The 20,125-nt window shown below is 44.4% G+C and overlaps 2 protein-coding genes across 2 annotated transcripts in view; one reads left to right on the forward strand and one right to left on the reverse strand.

Moving 5' to 3' along the window:
- Positions 1-17,463, reverse strand: part of YY1 (YY1 transcription factor) — a 35,039-nt gene extending 17,576 nt beyond the window's left edge. Inside the window, exon 1 of the mRNA XM_012747104.3 lies at positions 16,649-17,463. Within this exon, the coding sequence (XP_012602558.1) occupies positions 16,649-17,327 (679 nt within the window). The 5' untranslated portion in view covers positions 17,328-17,463. The remainder of the gene's footprint in view (positions 1-16,648) is intronic.
- A 514-nt stretch (positions 17,464-17,977) lies between these two features.
- The window catches only part of DEGS2 (delta 4-desaturase, sphingolipid 2), a 79,172-nt gene continuing 77,024 nt past the window's right edge, over positions 17,978-20,125 (forward strand). Inside the window, exon 1 of the mRNA XM_076003722.1 lies at positions 17,978-18,109. The gene's annotated coding sequence lies outside the window, so the exon portion shown is untranslated. The remainder of the gene's footprint in view (positions 18,110-20,125) is intronic.

Genomic DNA, 20,125 nt, shown 5'->3' on the forward strand with positions numbered 1-20,125 from the left:
TCTGCAGCCTCCTCCTCTGGTTTCCCCTCACTCCTTGCCCCACCTATATTGGTCACTATCAAGTCCTTCACTGGTATCACGGGCCACCCACCCTAACCTCATGGCCTTTACTCACACAATTTCCACTAACTACAATTTGTAATTATAGCTGTGATTTTCATTAGCCTCTCCCACTAGACTGTAAGCTCCACAAGGATAGACAGGTTGGTCAATTTTAATTTCAAGTGTTCCAAGAGCCTTGGTTCAAAGTCTGCATGTAGCTGGCCCTCAATAAATAAGTGTTCAAAGAATGTAGGGCATCTCTAACTTGTATGTCTTACCAACATCTCAAATCCAACAGGTTGGAAAAAAAGCCATACTGACCCTATAATTAATCTCCTATATCGCAGACACCAAACCCTAATGATCAAGTGAATAAGTTTTTTCTCTCTGTCCCCCTAAGTTGCCATCAACTTAGTTCTTACTATCTCAAAACTAAATGACTTTAGCAGTTCTTATTCTTCACAATGCTGTTCTATACTCTAGTGATGCTGAAAAGGATAAACTGGCACAGAAAATACAGCCAAGATACTTTCACCCCTGGTGCAAGCCCTTCAACTGTGCTATAAATTACTCCAACTTGGCTTTTTTGGGTTCTAGGCTGTCTGGTCCCATTTTCACAAATCTGATCTTACCTTCTACTTCTCTTTTACATATGCCCTCTGTATTCCAACCAGCCAGTTTTTCTCACAGGTTAATCCATAAGTGTCTGACAGGTGGTATTCATTAAGTCCCCCCATCCTTTGCTTCAAACATCCTCACCTCCCCCCTCCCAAATTCTATAAGGGTTTGTTGATTTTTATCACTCCAGGCGCAGATTGCTACCTTTTTTTTTGGAGACAGAGTCTGGCTCTCTTGCCTGGGCTAGAATGCCATGGCGTCAGCTTAGCTCACAGCAACCTCAAACTCTTGGGCTTAAACAATCCTCTTGCCTCAATCTCCTGAGTAAGCTGGGACTACAGGCATGCACCATCATGCCTGGCTAATTTTTCCTATATATGTATTTAGAAGTCCAGCTAATTTCTTTCTATGGGATCTTGCTCGGGCTGGTCTTGAACTCCTGACCTTGAGGGATCCTCCCACCTTGGCCTCCCAGAGTGCTGTGTGAGCCACTGCTGCCAGATTCCTACCTTTTTTTTGAACTCCTAATTTCCTGATAAGACTGACAGACTCTAAAGCTCTCCATTTTGAATTTTTGTTGGCCTTCCCTCTTTAAAGCTACAGTGGAAGTACCCAGAGGCCAAAGACAGTCTTCTATTACCTTTGATGCCTAAAGCAGAAAATAAGCACTTCAAAATTTTCAGTGCTAACTGAAATTTTCTGCTTCTTGATCAAATGGTCTGTTTCACCAACAGCAGTACCATATGATCTTTCAGAAGTGAAAACTGGCTTGTTCAACTCTTACCTTGAATTATCTTTCTACCAGTGTCCAAAAGCAAGACCAAAGACCAAACCAAACCTCTATAGTTGATGTCACTACCCAAACCTACATATACCTATTTAGCATACAGCTCTGACATCAGAGCAAAGCTAGAGTATCAGAGTAAGATAAAGACAGAATGCAGATTCATTTGATTCAAGCAGCATTACCAAATTCGATCACTCTGAGCAACAAAAAACACAGAAAACAACAATTTTAAACTTTAAATGCCTCCCTACTTCCACTACTCTTCATTCTAAAAACACTAGATAAGTCATTACAAGGAACCATATACATTCATTTTACAAAGGAGAAAGGCAGAGGGAGTTTTTAACACATTGACTGCCATGTGAGTTGTATTTAACTCCGGCTAGTCTTAAGCCTGGGGCCTCTTGAAGCAAAACCCTGCAGTTCATCCATGAAAGTCTTACTTGTTGATATTCTTATTGTTACAATTAATATTGACAATTTAATTCTAAAAACATGGATAGCGTTGCATATAACTCACGCATAGAAAATAAAAAAGAACAAATTAAAAAGGATTGTTTTGTTTTATAAAAGACTGTGGACACAGGGAAAAACATTTTTCTCTGGTGTGGCAGTCAATGTGTTAAGTATCTTGCTTAGGGTTAACTAGCTAGTAAGTGGAAGATGTGAACTCGAAGTCTAACCCTAACTGTTAAGCTTAACTGTATATTTAACAGTTAAGCTTGGCTGCCTCTTGTTTGAAACCACAAAGAACACTGGAGGTAACACACTCAAGGTTATCCATTTACAGATGAGGAATATCTATCCATGGTTGGATGAAGGGGACCTTAAAAAAAAGAGCTGGATATTAAAGAAAAGGGCAAGAAATGTGGTTACTGATCATAAGTTACAAAGCCGCGACTCTGTACTGTATCCGAATTTTGTTTCCTTCTCTTTCGGGGCTGCCTGTCTTCTAATGATGCCCCTTCACCTGCCAATTTTGCTGGCCTAGGCACAAGTACTACTGCATCAAAACTTTGAAGTGGTACAGAAATACACTGGTGGGCAAGGAAGCTATTTTTCTTCACTGATGTTTTATATTTCAAATACAAGAATGATAGCAAGGTTGAGAATCACTGCTACTCTGAATAAGCTACTGATGAGGGTTGTCTTAGTCTATGAGCTGCTACAACAAAAACAGACTGGGTGGCTTAAACAACAAACATTTCTCACAGTTTGGAGGTTAAAGTTCAAGATCAGGATGCCAGCATGGTTTCCTTCCTGGTAAGGACCCATTCCCTAGTTTGCAGACAGCCATCTTCAACGCTGCATTCTCACATAGCAGAAAGAGGGCTAGAGAGCACTTGGAGTTCTATTTTATAAGGGTATTAATCCTATTCAGTAGGGCTCACCCTCAGACCTATTTACCTCCCCCCAAAGGCCCTATCCCTAATACCATCAGCTTGGGGGTTAGGATTTCAACATATGAATGGGGGGGGATGACAAACATTCAGTCCACTGCAAGAGAATATGTCTCTTGTGTGCTGACAAAGAAATGAGGTCAAACTTATGGCATAAAAGGAATCATTTATTCCAAATCCAGCCTACCATCTTTTTTGTTTCTTTCATTTTTGTAAATAAAGTTTTACTGGAAACAGTCATGCTCATTTGTTTATGGCTGCTTTCCTGCTACAAGGGCACATGGAATTGATTAGTTACAGAGCCCACATTAGTTTACAGAGACTAAATTACTCCTTATATTAGTTTAAAACACACGGAGGGCCTCCTATGCTTGGAACTATTCTGGGCACTGGGAATAACAGCCAGAAATAAGACAAAGTCTCTGCCCTCATGGAACTTTTGAGTGAGGAAGTCAAATGAGGAAGTTCTTCTTGAGGTTCAGTTCTTAGTACTAACATTCATGAATATTAAAAACCCAGAAGACCATCACTAATATGATTAAGAATTGGGCCTGGCGCAGTGGCTCATGCCTGTAATCCTAGCACTCTGGGAGGCTGAGGCGTGAGAATCGTTTGAGCTCAGGAGTTCGAGACCATCCTGAACCAGAGCAAGACCGGTCTCTACTAAAAAATATAAAGAAATTAGCTGGACATGGTGGCGCATGCCTGTAGTCCCAGCTACTCGGGAGGCTGAGCCAGGAGGATTGCTTGAGCCCAGGAGTCTTAAGGTTGCTGTGAGCTAGGCTGGCACCATGGCACTCTAGTCCAGGCAACAAAGTGAGACTCTGTCTCAAACAAACAAACAAAAAAAAGAATTAGAACACACACACACACACACACACACACACAAAATGTATGAAATAAGCTTAAAGTAGAAGCTGACAAGATTTTATGACCTATATCAGGGGTTGGCTATAGCCAGTGGGCCAAATCCAACCTGCCATCTTTTTTTTGTTTCTTTCATTTTCCATGCCTTCCTATTTTTTAAAAAACTGTGATAAAATATACATTAACATAATATTTATCTTAACCATCTGTAAGTGTATGATGCTGTGGCACTAAATACATTCACAATGTGTGTAATCATCATCACCATGATCTATACCCAAAACTTTTTTCTTCATCCCCAATAAAATCTCTGTGCCCATTAAACAATAACTCTCCCTACCTGCCCAACCCTTGCTAACCTGTCTGTCTGTAGTCAACTTTCTGCACTATGAATTTCCCTATTCTAGGTACCTCATATAAGCAGAATCACACAATATTTGCTTTCTGTGTCTGGCTTATTTCACTAAGCTTGTTTTCAAGGTCCCTCTATTGTAGCACATTTCAAACTTTCAGTACTTTTCATGGCTGAATAATATTCCTATCTACACATACCACACTTTGTTTACCCATTCATTTGCTGATGGGCACTATGTTTTTCCCCACCTTTTAGGTATTATGAATGACACTGATATAAACCTTGATGTGCAAAATATGCCATCTATTTTTGTAAATAAAGTTTTACAGGAAACATGGAGTTGATTACAGAGACCACATTACTGATAAAATCTAAAATGTTACTACTTGGCCTTTTACAGCAAAAGTTTGCTGATCTTTGACCTTATGATGGGGTTTTATGAAGAGAAAACAGGATTAAACTACAGTGGAAATTTTTCTATTTGAAACAAGAAATGATTTCTGACAATTAAATTACCAAAAGATGGTATTTACTACCAAGTAAGATGTTTGTCAGGTCTTTAAAATAGATTAGGTTAAAACCATTTGGGGGCCACGTTAGATGGCTCATGCCTATAATTCTAACACTCTGGTAGGCCGAGGTAGGATTGCTTGAGGCCAGGAATTTAAGATCAGCCAGAGTAAGACCCATCTCTACAAAAAATATAAAAATTGGCCAGGTGTGGTGGTGCATGCTTGTAGTCCCAGCTAGTTGGGAGGTTGAGGCAGGAGGATCGCTCCAGCCTAGGAGTTCGAGGTTGCAGCTACAATTATACCACTGCACACTAGCCAGGACAATAGAGTGAGATGCTATGTCAAAACAAAACTTCATTTGGGGAAAGGAATAAACATGGCTAGGTAATGGACCAGATGAATGGGGGAGGACTAAGGATGGCAAGTATGCCATCTAAGTTTCTTGTTTGCATTTCTTGGAGGATGGTGGTATCATTTGCTGAGATGGAGGAACATGGGGTAAAGAGATGATGTGCAGAAGATCTAGAGTTTCTCTTTGGTTTGTGGTGTCTGTGCAATATCTAATAGACAGAGCTCAAAGAGGCAATTGGAAATGCAAGTGTGGGAGATAAAAAGAAATCTAGGTTGGAATCACTGGCATAAAGACTATATTCAAAGCCACAGAAATATGTAAGATTGCTATTGAAAAAGAATCTAGACAGAGGAAAGGGCTAGTCAGTTCCAATATTGAGAAAATGAGGAAGACTTTGCAAAGGATACTACTGAGACAGGTCTTAGAGGTAGAGAGACAACCAGGTCAGTCTAATAAGACAGGGCCACATCAAGTGCAAGTGGTGTGCTGTGAAACCAGTCTATCCCGGGCATAGAAAAGAAGGGGCTGCGTGGTCTGTACATAATTTTTTTTTTAAAGACAGAGTCTCGCTTTGTTGCCCAGGCTAGAGTGAGTGCCGTGGCGTCAGCCTAGCTCACAGCAACCTCCAACTCCTGGGCTCAAGCGATCCTGCTGCCTCAGCCTCCCAAGTAGCTGGGACTGCAGGCATGCACCACCATGCCCAGCTAAATTTTTCTATATATATTAATTGGCCAATTAATTTCTTTCTATTTATAGTAAAGATGGGGGTCTCGCTCTTGCTCAGGCTGGTTTCGAACTCCTGACCTCGAGCAATCCGCCCGCCTCGGCCTCTCAGAGTGCTAGGATTACAGGTGTGAGCCACCGTGCCTGGCCTGTACGTAATTTTTAAAACCATAAAACTGATTTTAAAATCAGTTTGCTTTTGATTATTACCATATACTTGCACTTCTAAACAATGTTAGTGACACAGTATTCTTGCCTAAAAAAATTTTGTTGGTCTAAGTTTGAAATAATTGCTGCAGTTAGTGTATGTTCTCATAAGATATATTTAAGCCTCACATTACCACATTTATGATTTATTCCTTAATAAACAGTATATTTCTACATGAAAGTTAATTTGGAGAATTCCTTGAAGACCAGTGCACAGAAATTATAGAGAAGGTCATGAACCACTCAACAACAAAATGTAAACAAATAAACATTTATAAAGGAAAAAAAATCAAACTGCAAAGATGACTGCTAGAAAAATGACAAAAAGATACTAGCTTCTATTACCAGAATAAATCAAAAGGACAATGTTTGACCGCCTGCCTCATTTTTTTTTACCAAAAACAAGATACATATTAAAGCAATAGATCAAACAATGTCAATATTTTGCTATCATTTGGCCATATTATCCAATTTTTGCAAAAGAAAATCTTCAGAAAGTTCTTACCAAATAGAAATTGCTGTAAATAAGAAATGAATAATTTTTATTTATTACATTACAGACCATATGTACATAAGTTTCTCTCTTTGGTCAAAAAAATAATTTGGTGAAAAATACTAATCCATCTTTTCTTTTTTTTAATTCATCTTTTGTAGCATTAAAAAAAATTTACTGGGCTGGGCACTGTGGCTTATGTCTATAATCCTAGCACTTTGAGAGGCCAAGGTGGGAGGATGGCTCAAGGTCAGGAGTTCGAAACTAGCCTAAGCAAGAGCGAGACCCTATCTCTACTAAAAATAGAAAGAAATTAATTGGCCAACTAAAAATATATGTAGCCAGGCATGGTGGCTCATGTCTGTAGTCCCAACTACTCAGGAGGCTGAGGCAAAAGGATCATTTGAGCCCAGGAGTTCGAGGTTGCTGTGAGCTAGGCTGACACCATGGTACTCTAGCCCGGGCAACAGCGTGAGACTCTGTCTCAAGAAGAAGAAGAAAATTACTGGTATAATAGGTATACAAAGTTCAATAAAGAAGATTTTTACTGTCTGCACTGATTATTCCTTTCATTTCATAATTGCTACTGAAAAAGATCTGCTATATAAAGGAGGGTGTTAACCGATCCACTCTGGATGTCAAGTATGCTATGAATGCTACTGATCAATAGTGTCATAGTGAATACACATCTAGGTAAAGCATATTCAGGAAGCAAAGTATCCAAATATGCTTTAAAAATTGTTGTATATAGCCGGGCGCGGTGGCTCACGCCTGTAATCCTAGCACTCTGGGAGGCCGAGGCGGGCGGATTGCTCGAGGTCAGGAGTTCGAGACCAGCCTGAGCAAGAGCGAGACCCTGTCTCTTAAAAAAAAAAAAAAAAAAGAAAAAAAGAAATAAAAATTGTTGTATATATACTCCTTGCTGGAGTTCCCAGGACTTAATTATCCCCTCTTTGTTTCAAGGGACAGACTTAATTCAGCCCTTTTAGAAGTTTCATTGCTGACAGGCAAGTGGTGGCTCACACTCCCAATCCCAGCACTTTGGGAGGCGAAGGCAGGAGGATTGCTTGAGCCCAAGAGTCCAAGACCAGCCTGGGCAACACAGCAAGACCTCGTCTCTATAAACACAATTGGGCAAGGCAAATTAAAGCCAAATTTCAGAATTCTTATTTGGAAATAACTGAGAATACAAGTCACTGATTCAAACGGATAGGGTGGCAGGGGAAGAATTGTCATGCCGGGAACTTCTAGCCAAAACTGTCAATCAGGTGATTCCAGTGCTTACCAACACCATGGCTAAATGCAAATAACTTAGAACAACCAGACCAAAGCTAAATAGCCTAAGATGGAAAGTATGGAGAAACAAATGTAGGCAACACCACCCATCAATGTAGCAGTACAACTAACCCACTTACACTTACAACAGTCTCTATTTGTGCATATGGCACTATTTGAAAGGTAAAAAAAGGTTTGTATATGTGTGTATAAAAAAAGTCCCTGGTCCATCCTTATCTTCTAGCTGTTCAGTTTCCTTCTATGTTACCAAAGAATAATCACTTCCAGTCTAGTTTGAGTGGCAAAGCAAGAGACTCAAAACAATCTACAATCAAAAAGATATAAATAAGGAACTAAATGGAAAAGCTAGGAGCACTACAGGTCCAGGTCAAAAAATGTAGTCCCATCTGCCCTGTACACTCCAACCAAACTGGTTTGCTCAGTGTTATTTGGTGCCTTATAAAGGGTACTTACTAAATATATATCTTTCCCCTCTAGCCCTCCTCTCATGACCTATCTAAGCTCAGTGCATTCTCCAAAACCAAGATCTCTTTCCTCTGAGAGGCCTTTCATTCCCCTCCAGTCTCCACTCTCAACCTTGCCTAGTTTCCTCATTTATTAAATAATGAGAATACCACCTAGAAGACCGAAACAAGAGAGCATGTTTAATGCCAACCACTATGTCTGGAGTGTGCAAATAACCTTAACTCTATTTCTCCTCCCTCCTAGGTTTAAGGAGAACAGCGGGGACTTATGCCTTGCATATAACAGGGACTTGCCAAGTTCCTGCAGACTGAAGTACACAGGGGACCTAGCATATGTATTAGTGTCCTGTTGCCACCATACAGTAGTGGCTTAAAACATGATTTTATTCCCTTGGAGTTCTGGAGGCCAGCACTCTAAGAGTCAGAATCAATTCCACAGAGCTACAAAGTCACTGTGTGGGCCTTTTGGAGGCTCTAGGGGAAGAACCCAGTCCTTTGGTTTTCTCATTTCTGCAGGCTCCGTCCGGCATTCCGCAGCTCCCGTACCTTTCTTTACATCACTCCAACCTCCTGCTTCTGTCCTTGCCTCTCCTACTTCCTCTTCTGTAGTTAATCTCCCTCTGCCTCCCTCTTGTGATTACAAGGACCATCTGGATAAACCAGGATACTCTCCCCATCTCAATCACACCTGCAAATAAGATAGTATCTACAGGTCCTAGGAGTTAGGATCTGGATATCTTTAGAGCCATCATCCAACTTACCACAGTATGTTAACCGTATAACTTATGATATGGTAAGGCAAGCCTCGCTCACACAAAATGGCCACGCTCAAATTATTATTTTATTTCATTGATTCTAATAGATTTTTCTTCCTCTATTTTAGACCCTTGATATTGGAACCTCAGTGATTTGGTGAAATAAGGTATTCTCCATCAGGCTTAATGATTCTTTGGCAGCCCTAAGACGAGGACAACACTGAAACTTGACACTACACCCTAGAAAAATGCCACGTTGCTGTGGAGGACCACTCAGTGGTCCCCTTTGTATACAAAGGAGTTCATTTTCAAATTCAGTCCTAAGAAAAGCTTGATGTCCTTAGAAGTTTTTCCCATCTAAGTATCAGATAAAGGTAATATAATTTCCTTTTTACCTTGATTGCCCAGAAGCTCATTTAAGGTTGACCCTAAAGCTTCCCTTTTCTCTGTGATCCTGACATTCTACTTCCCTCAATTTAGCTATTTACCTATTTATGCATGCATGTATGTTTTGGCTAGATTTTGTTTCTCCACATATTCCATCTTAGGCCATTAACTTTGGTCTGGCTATTCCAAGTTACTTTTGGGGAAAAAGACATTATCTATTCACCACTGCCATCACCCAAATCTTCACTGAAATGGGGGAGATCTAAATATTTGGTATTCACAGGCAAAAAAAAAAAAAATCAGACATAGGCTGGTTCCCATTTTTCCCTACTGATAAAGACTGTAAGAAAGGATACTATCATTTATTAAGTACCCATTTCATGTTGGCAATTGTCACATTTCTTAATCCAAACAAAATCTTTAAGGTATAAACCCTATGTTCTAAGTTGAAGAAATCGAGCCTGAGAAACGCCATGTATCTAAAGAAGCAGAGTTAAGTGGCAGAACTGAGATTTAACTCTAGGAGACTGACTCAAAGCTCATGCAGCTTCTAAAACAGAACCCATCTCCACCTCCTCCCCATCCCTAACACTTCTTTTTTCACCTATATAGGAATAAACTAGTATTTTGGTCTATAAGCTATGATATAGCATAAACCCTATCCATTCGTTCACTGGATTATTTATCAAGAATTCCATTCTATTAGAAGTTTGACACTCTCCTAGAAGAAACAGGGCCAAACTCCAACAGGACAGCTTTCTCTGTATGATGAGGGGAATTTACAAAACAAAAAGTCCATCATAGGTAACCACAGATGTAGTTTTATGTTTAACCATATCTGAAACCACTGCATAAAACTAAAGTAATTGAATTGGTTATTAAGAATTTTACTCAAGCCGGGCGTGGTGGTACATGCCAATAGTCTTAGTTACTCAGGAGGCTGAGAGGGGAGGATCACTTGAGGCCAGGAGTTTGAGGCTGTAGTACTCTATAATGGAGCCTGTTAATAGCCACTACACTCTAGCCTGGGCAGTATCGCCAGACCTTGTTTTGGGGGGGCTGGCAGGGGAAGAATTTTACTCAAGAGAGTTCTTAATATCTCATTTGCCAGATCATTTTAAAATTGGAAAGAGGCCAGGTGTAGTGGTTCATGCTTGTAATGCCAGCCCTTTGGGAGGTCAAGGTGGCAGGATTATTTGAGGATAGATGTTTAAGACCAGCCTGGGCAACACAGAGACCCCATCTCTACAAAGAATTTTTAAAAACTTAGAGTTTTGCTTTAAGGAATTGCCTTCTACTGTCACATAGCAATCTGTAATGGAATAGAATTTCTTCACTATAAAGACTGAATATGGGGCGGGCGTGGTGGCTCACGCCTGTAATCCTAGCACTTTGGGAGGCTGAGGCGGGCGGATTGCTCAAGGTCAGGAGTTCGAAACCAGCCTGAGCAAGACCCCATCTCTACCAAAAATAGAAAGAAATTAATTGACCAACTAAAAATATATATACAAAAAATTAGCCGGGAATGGTGGCGCATGCCTGTAGTCCCAGCTACTCGGGAGGCTGAGGCAGCAGGATCGCTTGAGCCCCGGAGATTGAGGTTGCTGTGAGCCAGGCTGACACCACAGCACTCACTCTAGCCTAGGCAACAAAGTGAGACTCTGTCTCAAAAAAAAAAAAAAAAAAAAAAAAAAAAAAAGACTGAATATGACTTAAGGATCCTGGTACTCCAACAACTCATTTTACAAAGACCCCAAGGTCAGAAGTTAAAGCATGGCAAGATCAATGCTCCCTAGAGGACATATGATGCTGTTATTAGTATGATTCCCAAAACCCACCAGGCTTTCTGTTATTGATAATTAATTATGAAATTAAGGCCAGGTGAGGTGGCTCACATCTGTAATCCTAGCACTCTGGGAGGCCGAGGAAGGAGGATCACTCAAGGTCAGGAGGTCAAAACCAGCCTGAGCAAGAGCAAGACCCAGTCTCTACTATAAATAGAAAAAGATTAATTGGCCAACTAACATATATAGAAAAAACTAGCCAGGCATGGTGGTGCATGCCTGTAGTCCCAGCTACTCAGGAGGCTGAAGCAGGAGGATTGCTTGAGCCCAGGAGTTTGAGGTTGCTGTGAGCTAGGCTGACGCCACGGCACTCACTCTAGCCTAGGCAACAAAGTGAGACTCTGTCTCAAAACAAAAAAAGAAAAAGAAAAAAAAAGAAAAGAAATTAAGCAGAATGAGACCTACTACTACAAGATACTCAGAACTAGGAAATGGTCCCCCTTATGTACTGTAATTAAAGTCCACCAAATATATGAAAGTACAAACCTATCCAACAGTCAACTAACTTCCACGATCTCCCTACAACTTCCTAGTATTCTGCTAACGGTAATGAATTGTTATTTTTGAGATCCAAATCATGGTTCAGATGCAATTTTTTTTTTAAAGTTTTGAGTATTTTTTCCTGTACCATAGGCTATAACTCATTGGTAAACATTCAGAGTCTTAAAATATTCACTTTTGCTTACTCTTCCTATTGAAGTAATAAGAGCATAGAGAGAATAAAATGGTCACCTGAACAGATCAAAAGTTAAACAAAAGAATACAGATATTAAGAAATGTTCACTGAAATAACTGTTTTGCTAATAATCTGTTAGGCCCTAAGTTTCCCAGCCTTAAAACAGAATGACCTTGTTAAGCAAACTTCAAAAACAAAGAGAACAAATAGAAATGTGTTTTGTGAATATCCATGCGGGAGTCTGGCATGGGTGTTTTAAAAAAAATTTACGCTCATCCAAAAGCCTAAAATAAAATGCTAGCTGGTAGGTAGGACAGGAGCCCTGACCTTTTCCTGATATGGATTTTTCTTTTCCCACTAGAGGGAGCTGCTGCTGCTAGTGGGAGGGGAAAAGGAAAGGTTAACAACCTGGAGAGCCAGACAGCGCGAGAGGCTTTATCAGTAAGCTAACGCTTCCAGAGCTCCCAGATAAGGAGTCGGATCCATGGTGACTTAGATGGCCCTATTTAGGTCATGAGGTTCAACTGATTACTTTGGAGGGTGTTTTTTTTTTTTCTTTTCGGTTTGGCTCCGTGGAAATTTGTTTATGGCATCTCTACCTAGTGATAAACAGCACAGTAAAAGGAAATGAAAACTCCACAGAGGAATGGCACATGGTCACAACTAGTGATGTTTATTTAGTAAACCCAAATTTTCTGAACACATAAAACTGAGAAAAATTTAATACATTTTGACTTTCAATTTACTTATTTAATAGCATTGGATTTCTGGTCTTATATGTTTTGTTTAATCCAGCTCAGAGCACTTCTATATTCAGTCTAACAGACGATAGTAATTATTATTTTTGCCCCTCCCCCAGCAATTTATTTGTCCACTTACAGGAGGTCACAGCTCAGGTGAGGTCTGACTACACCCCATGCCCACAAGGTCCAAACAAGGGGTTCTCTGCCTAGAGCATGAGGCTGTCTGGGCTACCAGCACTTGCTGGCAGGGGACAGGATGGAAGGTGGTCAGACCTCATCTGAAGCACCAACCGTCCCCATGTGCTGTCCTCATAAGCTATGGGGAAGACAGTATGCACACAGCTGTCCTCCACCTCACGAAATATATTTGTAGAAATGGAAACAAGGTGGGGTAGCTGTAGACACACTAGCTTGATCTGCTGCATCCAGGTTTCTAAGCATCCATGTAGCAGTTCATGTAGACTCATGCACTGTTATGCACGCCTACTCCAAATTAATTGTTTGAAGTAATTAAAATATCAACAGCCTTAGAGATGGCCATAATTTCTAAACATCTAATAAAACCTCAGGATTTTAAAGCCACCTAGGTTTCTCTCAAAACTAAATATTTTAAATGATCAGCTTTTATCACTAGCTTCCCTACTCAACCCAATGGTTTAGTTAAGCGGTTTAGTTTATAATTAGCTCTACAAAACACAAAATTACTCCTATATAATAGCGATGAATATCTAGGAAAATATATATAGTACTGTGCTCTAAATCTGTCAACATTGAAATGTTCATTAATTATATGTAAGGGAAAAACCCAAAGTAAACACTGACTTAAAGCAATCGATTAAGAATATTGAAAACACAGTTGAAGCTCAGTGTGGTAGCACAGGCCTGCAATGCCTGCCCAGGAGTTCAAGGCTAGGCTAGGCAACATAGCAAAATCCTGCCTCTTTCTAAAAATAAATAAATAAATAAGGTCCGGACAGTTTATTTATACAAGGGAATAGCATTCAGTCATAAGAATGAAGTACATGCTACAACATGCATGAAACTTGAACACATGCTAGCGTAAGACATAAAAGGTCATATATTATATGATTCTATTGGTATAAAATGTCTGGAATAGGCAAATTCATAGAGACAGAAAGTAGATTAGTGGTTGCCAGGGGCCAGGAGGAGGGGTAATATGGAGGGGTGACTGCTAACAGGTCTCTAAGGACCCTAGGAACCTCTAAGGCCTGAAACTATTCTACCATAAATCTGTTAGATTCCTTTGTTGCTGTCCCATTCAAAAGATGCCCACCATAGAGTGTTGTTACTCTGTGAGAGATTTAAGGAAGATGGCATAGAAGCAAAAGAAACCCAGAAAATCAAAATATTTGGTTTCCACAAACATGCTGATGCCTACTAAACTGGTTTAAAAATAAAGAAAAGCATGGAGTGCTAACAAGTAACTAGACCCTCAAGAATACCCTGTACATATGGATTATTTTAAAAAGGACTTCAGGTAAATAAGTTTGGAGCTTATGCAAAACTGTTACTTCATAGCTCATTCCAATCTATTCTAGTGAAACTACAGTGTAGTTAACACTCTTCCGCCTAGCATCAAATGAGAACAAGTACCCAACAGCAGTCAACACACTGACTACACCACAGTGAATAGGTACATACATACAAATTTAAGCTCAACAACTAGCCTGCTTTTACTTCACTTGTTATTGATTATACCCTGTTCATTTCAGTTCTGAACATGAAATTATTTTCAGAATTTGAACTTGGGACATGCATGGTTGAGCACTCTATAGCTTCTCTTTGATGATATTAATAATTCCAAACCACAACGACAAGGAAGTGGGATAGTTTACCTCAAAACATGTCTGAGGAAACAGGCCACCCTATGTTATCGCCATCAAATATTTACAACTATCTTTATGTGAGTACTCTGTAACACACTGGACAACCAACACATTAAAGAAATGGACATTAAAATCACACCTGCACAGAAGTAAGGACCTTTAAATGCCAACTTAAGTGTGTATTAACTCCCACTAGTCAAGCCCTTCAGACTTTCTCCCGCAATTGGCTTACTCATCACACCACTTCATCAAGCAAAGCCATACACTACACCAAGTGTCTGGAAAAGTGGGTTAGCAATTTGGTAAGATAAAATGCAGAACACGTAAAATATGCTGGTCATTTAAACTACTTTAAAACCAATATGACTACACTGTGAATTTTAAGTGGTTATTTTGTTACCTAAATATCCAATTTCAAACATTATCCTCAATTCTGTAAATTCATCAATAACTAAAATCCCCTACCTTACTCCATTCCTATTAAGGGAAAGCCATGGCTTTTTGTTTCCAACATGAACAATGTGTAATCACTCTGAGCCATCAAAGCACACGAAAGATGTCTTTTGATACTCATTAAGCACTAAAGTAGTCATGTTTCATTTAAACATACAGCTCCTGCTAAACTCAAACTACAAGACACTCTGAATCCAGTGCCTGTTAACCACTTATTAGATTTGGCAGCACCCTGATCCCTTTGCTCAGGACTCTCTGAATCACAGATCCATCCAGCTTTAGTTGTCTCATCTTGGAGCTTTCACTAGACACAACCAAACCAGCTTTTCAGTCCAGCCTTTTCATCTTCTATTTTATTCATTCCTCTGAATTTTAACATTCTTTTAATACTCAAGGGTCACCATATTTTGAGCCTCCATCCAATTCTGAACATTTATGAAATAGCTTTAAAATAATCATGGGGGAATAGCGCTACCACTTAAATTTAGCATTAAATTTAGTCAACACAGGTCTCAGAGTAACTATTTCAGGATTATTCTCAATTTATTTAGTGTCCCACCAATTTAGCTCGGTAGCATATGAATATAGTAATAAGATACCGACATCAAAAAACCAGCAAATACTGACACACCAGATACTGATATAATAGTCTTTCCATAGTTCTAAAGCAAAAAGCAAAGATTTTACAAAATGAAGATAAGATTCATTTTGCCCTAGACGGTTTTTCTGGCTTTCTTTAAAGTCAATATTAAAATACTAAAATAAAAACCGCTTTCTAGAATCCTTTTCACGGAGAAAATGACATACATTTCCATAAAGAAAAAAGCATATCGAGGCTTAAAATTAAACTATCCGATTTTATTAATTCAGTGGCAAGCGTCCACAGTAGTGTAAACTAACCCAATCTATTTACAAAGAGCCAAATACTTCAGAAAGAAACAAAAAAGGAAAGACGCTTTCCCAAAACGTAAAGGACTAAAAAGATCAACTAAGATTCACAGGCCCTTTCCACTAGGCACTGCTGGGGGTTGAAAAAGCGAGGAATTCGCTGGCAACGCCGGTGACAGGCTCCAACTGACGCTCAGAGCCTGCACACGCGAGCCCTACGTGCAACACCAAGTCCCGCCCAGCAGCAGGCGACGCCTCGGGGGGAGCGGGACTGCCGGGGCAGGGTCCAGCCGGGTGCTAGGTGGGTGGGGAGCAAAGGGCCAGGAGGCGCCCCCGCCCCCGCCGCCCCCCTTCTGGAAGGTGCCTCCCGAGGGCAGTTGGGAGTCCAGGGAAGTTGGGGGCGGGGCGGAGAGCGCGCGCCAGCGGCGCCCCCCAGAGGACAGCGGGGGGAAAGCTGCGCCGGGCGGCGGCGTGCGCCCGGAGGCCGAGGTCCCGAGCCCGTGCGGGCCGCTGCCCACCCCGCCAACGTCCACCCGCGTCCCGCCCGGGCCCCGGCGCGCGGCGGCGTGGGGCGGCCGCCGTAACGGGCCGGCGGGCGAGTCCGTTGGTTCGAGCTCAGCGGGGCGGGAGCGCCGGCCCCTCCCCCGCCGCGCCTGCCCGTCCCCGCCCCGCGCGGCGCTTCCCCCTCTCGGAGAAACTACGCCATTGCGGCCTAGCCGGGCGGCGCCGCCCCTCCCCCGCGCGGGCCGGCCGCCATCTTCGCGGCCCGCCGCCCGCCGCCGCCGCCCGCCGCGCCCCCGCCGCCGCACGGCCCGCCATCTTTTGGGGCCGCCATACTTGCCCTGGCGAAGAAGATGGCGGCGCCCATCACACACATAAAACATGGCTTCCCTTCAAAACAAAAACATCCCGGGGCCGGGGCGCGCGGCCGGCGCTCACCTGAGGACCACATGGTGACCGAGAACTCGCCCTCCAGGGTCTTGATCTGCACCTGCTTCTGTTCCCACTTCTTGTTGCCCGGGTCGGCGCCGCCGCCGCCCGCCGCGCCGGCCCCGCCGCTGAGGTAACTCTTCTTGCCGCTCTTCTTGCCGCCGCCCTTCTTGACGCGGCCGCCGCCCGACGACGACGAGCCGCCGCCGCCGCTCTTGCCGGCCGCCGCCACGGTGACCAGCGTCTGCTCGATGTAGTCGTCGTCGCCGCCGGCCGGCGCGGGAACCGGGATGAGGATCTGGTCCTCGAAGCCGTCCTCGGCGCGCAGCCCGTCCGAGTCGTCGCCGCCCACCACCTCCTCGCGCGTCTGCACCAGGATCACCTCCTGGTGGTGGTGCACCTGGGTCGGGTCGTCGGTGACGAGCGGCTGCAGCGCGATCATGGGCGGGTGGTGGTGGTGATGATGGTGGTGGTGGTGGTGGCCGGCGTGCCCGTGGCCGCCCCCGCCGCCGTGGTCGCCACCGCCGCCGTCCTCATCGTCGTCCTCCTCCTCTTCCTCCTCGCCCACCACCGTGGTCTCGATGGTCTCCACCGGGATGGTCTCCACCTCGATCTCGTGCAGCTCCACGATCTCGGCCGGCATCTCCGAGCCGTCCGTGGCGATGTAGAGGGTGTCGCCCGAGGCCATGGCTGAGGGCTCCGCCGCCACGGCCGCGGCGGCCTCGGCTCCTCGGCTGCGGGCGGGCGGGCGAGGAGGCGGCCGGCCGTGGGGAAGGAAGGCACAGGGAGGAAGGCGGCGAGCGGGCGGGGGGAGAGGGGGCGGGCGGCGGGGGGGAAGGGGCGGGCGCGGCGGCCGCGGCGGCGGGGCTTCCCCGCCTCCCTCGCCTCGGTGCGCCCCGCGCTCGCTCGGCCGCTGCTCGTCCCGGCTCCCCGCCTCCCCTCGCCTCGCCTCGCCTCAGCTGCCCGCCCTGGCCGCGCCTCCTCCCGCCCTCCGGACCGGCGCTCCGCTTCCCCCTTCCTCCTGCGCCTCCGCCTCCTTCCACACAAATACCAACTCCTCAACCCGAGCCCAGATCTCGCCGCCGCCGCCGCCGCCACACTCCTCTCGGGCTCTGCCTCGCGAGACTTCCGCGCTGGCCTCAGCCCGCCCCACCTCGCTCCCACTCGCTGGCTTGCCCTCTCGCTCCTCCCTCTCTGCCAATGGATCTGCTCTGCTCGCCGCCGCGGCCCCGCCCACTCACCCGGGCTCCTCCCGGATTGGGGCCGGTGGGACAGGGGGTGGGGCGGCCCTCACGCGCGCAGGCTGGCCCGCGGCGCGTGACGTCAGCGCGTCGCCGCCGCCGGCTCCCGCTGCTCCGTGTCGCGCGGCTCCCTCCCTCCGCGGTGCAACAGCCACAAAACCCGCCGCCTCAGGCCCTGGCCGGACTCGGGAGTGGGGCGTCGCCGTCGCAGCCGCCGCTTCGGGAGCCGGTGAGCGGTCCGCGCTGACCCGGGCGCCACGGGGGCGGGGGACTGAGCGGAAGGGAGGGAGTGGCCTGCCGAGCGCCGGGCTGAGGTCGGTGGGCGGCCCGGGGGCCGTGCGGGGAGCGGCCGGCGAGCGCGGGGCGGCCCCGTCGCCCCAATAAAGTCTGCTTTGACGAGAAACGCCTGTGCTTCGTTTTTCGCGTCGGGCGACGTTTGCTCTAGGCGCCTGGCTTCGGGCGGGCGATGGCCGCGGGGTGAGCGTGGAGGGCCAGGCGAACAAAGACGGCTGGCGGGCAGCGGAGGACCGTGTCCGCCGGCGCCGGCGTCCCGCATCTCGCCGCGAGCGCCCGGCGTGGTCCCGGGGCCGAGTGCGAGTGGGCGGTGCGCGGGGTGGGGCGGCTGCGGCTCGGCGGAAGCGCCGCGCGGAGCTCGGGTCCACCGTTGGGAGGATGTCCGTTATTCTTTTGTGACCCGCGGAAACCTGAGACGGAGCCGTTGAGTGCCTGTTTCCCCCGTAGATCTTTAGAGCTCCAGGGTCCTGGCGGCTCTTGTCTTGTGGCCTTGCTGTTTGTAGCTTTCTAAATTTTCCTTCCGAGCTTCCCTTTCTTCGCTGTCCAGCCAGTCTTTGTTTTCTTTTCCCACCGTCTTCACCTAGTTCTCACTCTGTAGTTGCTCCTCCTTTTACCCAGCAGGTTTTGCATTTCTTTCAATCATTGACAATTCTACATTTTTTTTTTCTATGTTCTCCATTATTCTTACACAGAGCCTAAATTTTTTTCTGGCACGAATTGGCACGTTAAGCTTTCCTGTATAAGGTATATTGCAGTGAGGTGTTTTTGCTCTTATCCATTCTTTTGGTCGATCTGACAGTTTGTTTAAAGCAAGACATATAAAGATTTTCTGGTTTTAAGAAAAACCATGACATTGAAAAGTTGGAAAGGTGTGTCTGTGTTGTCCTCATTTGGCCAATTTAACACCCATGTGAGTTTGTTGTTGAATATTCTCAACAATTTACTCTTTTTTTGAATAATGTTCATTTATTTGAAGCTGTGGGTCTTTTGAACTGTAATACATTAATCTGAGATCCAACTTGTTAAAACAAGCTGCCCTATTATTGGAAACATATTAAGGGAAAGTTTATATATTCTAACTAAAAGGTGACTTTATAGATGCAATTCACTCTCTACTTCTAAGTGGCATTGGACTTGATTTTTGAGACTATTAGTGTAAATAGTGAAAAATTAAATCATTTTCTCTTTGGACTTTAAAACCTAAGTAATTCCCCTGAGAGTGCTGTATCCACATGGTTTGGCAAAGTCAAATCTGTTGAATTAAATCATTTCTGGCTTTATTGCTTATAAACCCGGCATAAATATTTCATAAATGAAAACCAGTTGTGGGAGAATTTTTATGTGGCTTAATGCTTTTTAATTCCACGTTCTCCACTCGAGTAATTGATGGAGGAATGTCTTTGCAAGTAGTTGATACTTTCCCATAAATACCAAATGAGCAAGAGAAGTAGGGGAAGTGCTCATTAGGCAGCCTGGTTCTGAGTCATAGATCAGTATAGCCAAAAAGAGTAAAACTGTTGGGAAGGGTGGCAGGTCAGAAAGCTCTAAGATGCTCCCTAATGCTATCCTAGCACCTGCTCCAGAAATAGTTTTTGAAACTTGCCCCAGAGCAGGTGACCTCTGTTAGTCAGGCTTTAAGTTTTCTGCAGTGGGAGATATTCTCATCTTCCACTCTTAGCTATGGGTATCTTATGACTAGACATGCAAAGACATTGTGTTGTGTTGGCTCTAGCCTGCTTGCACTTGCTGCTAAAGGTGAAAATCAATTTAAAAGGACAGATTAAATTGCAGTTTCAAAACCATGGGATTCTAAGGGTGGTTTCACTGAATTCTGTTCTGTTTAGACAAAATATATTGGACCAACGAGTGTTCCTTCTGAACTCCTAGTGTCCCTTTACGTTTGCAACAAGAGAAATGATTATTGTCAATTAAACTGTTATTTCTCTTACAC

The sequence above is a fragment of the Microcebus murinus genome, chromosome 6, assembly GCF_040939455.1.
Source record: "Microcebus murinus isolate Inina chromosome 6, M.murinus_Inina_mat1.0, whole genome shotgun sequence".
Lineage (NCBI taxonomy): Eukaryota > Metazoa > Chordata > Mammalia > Primates > Cheirogaleidae > Microcebus > Microcebus murinus.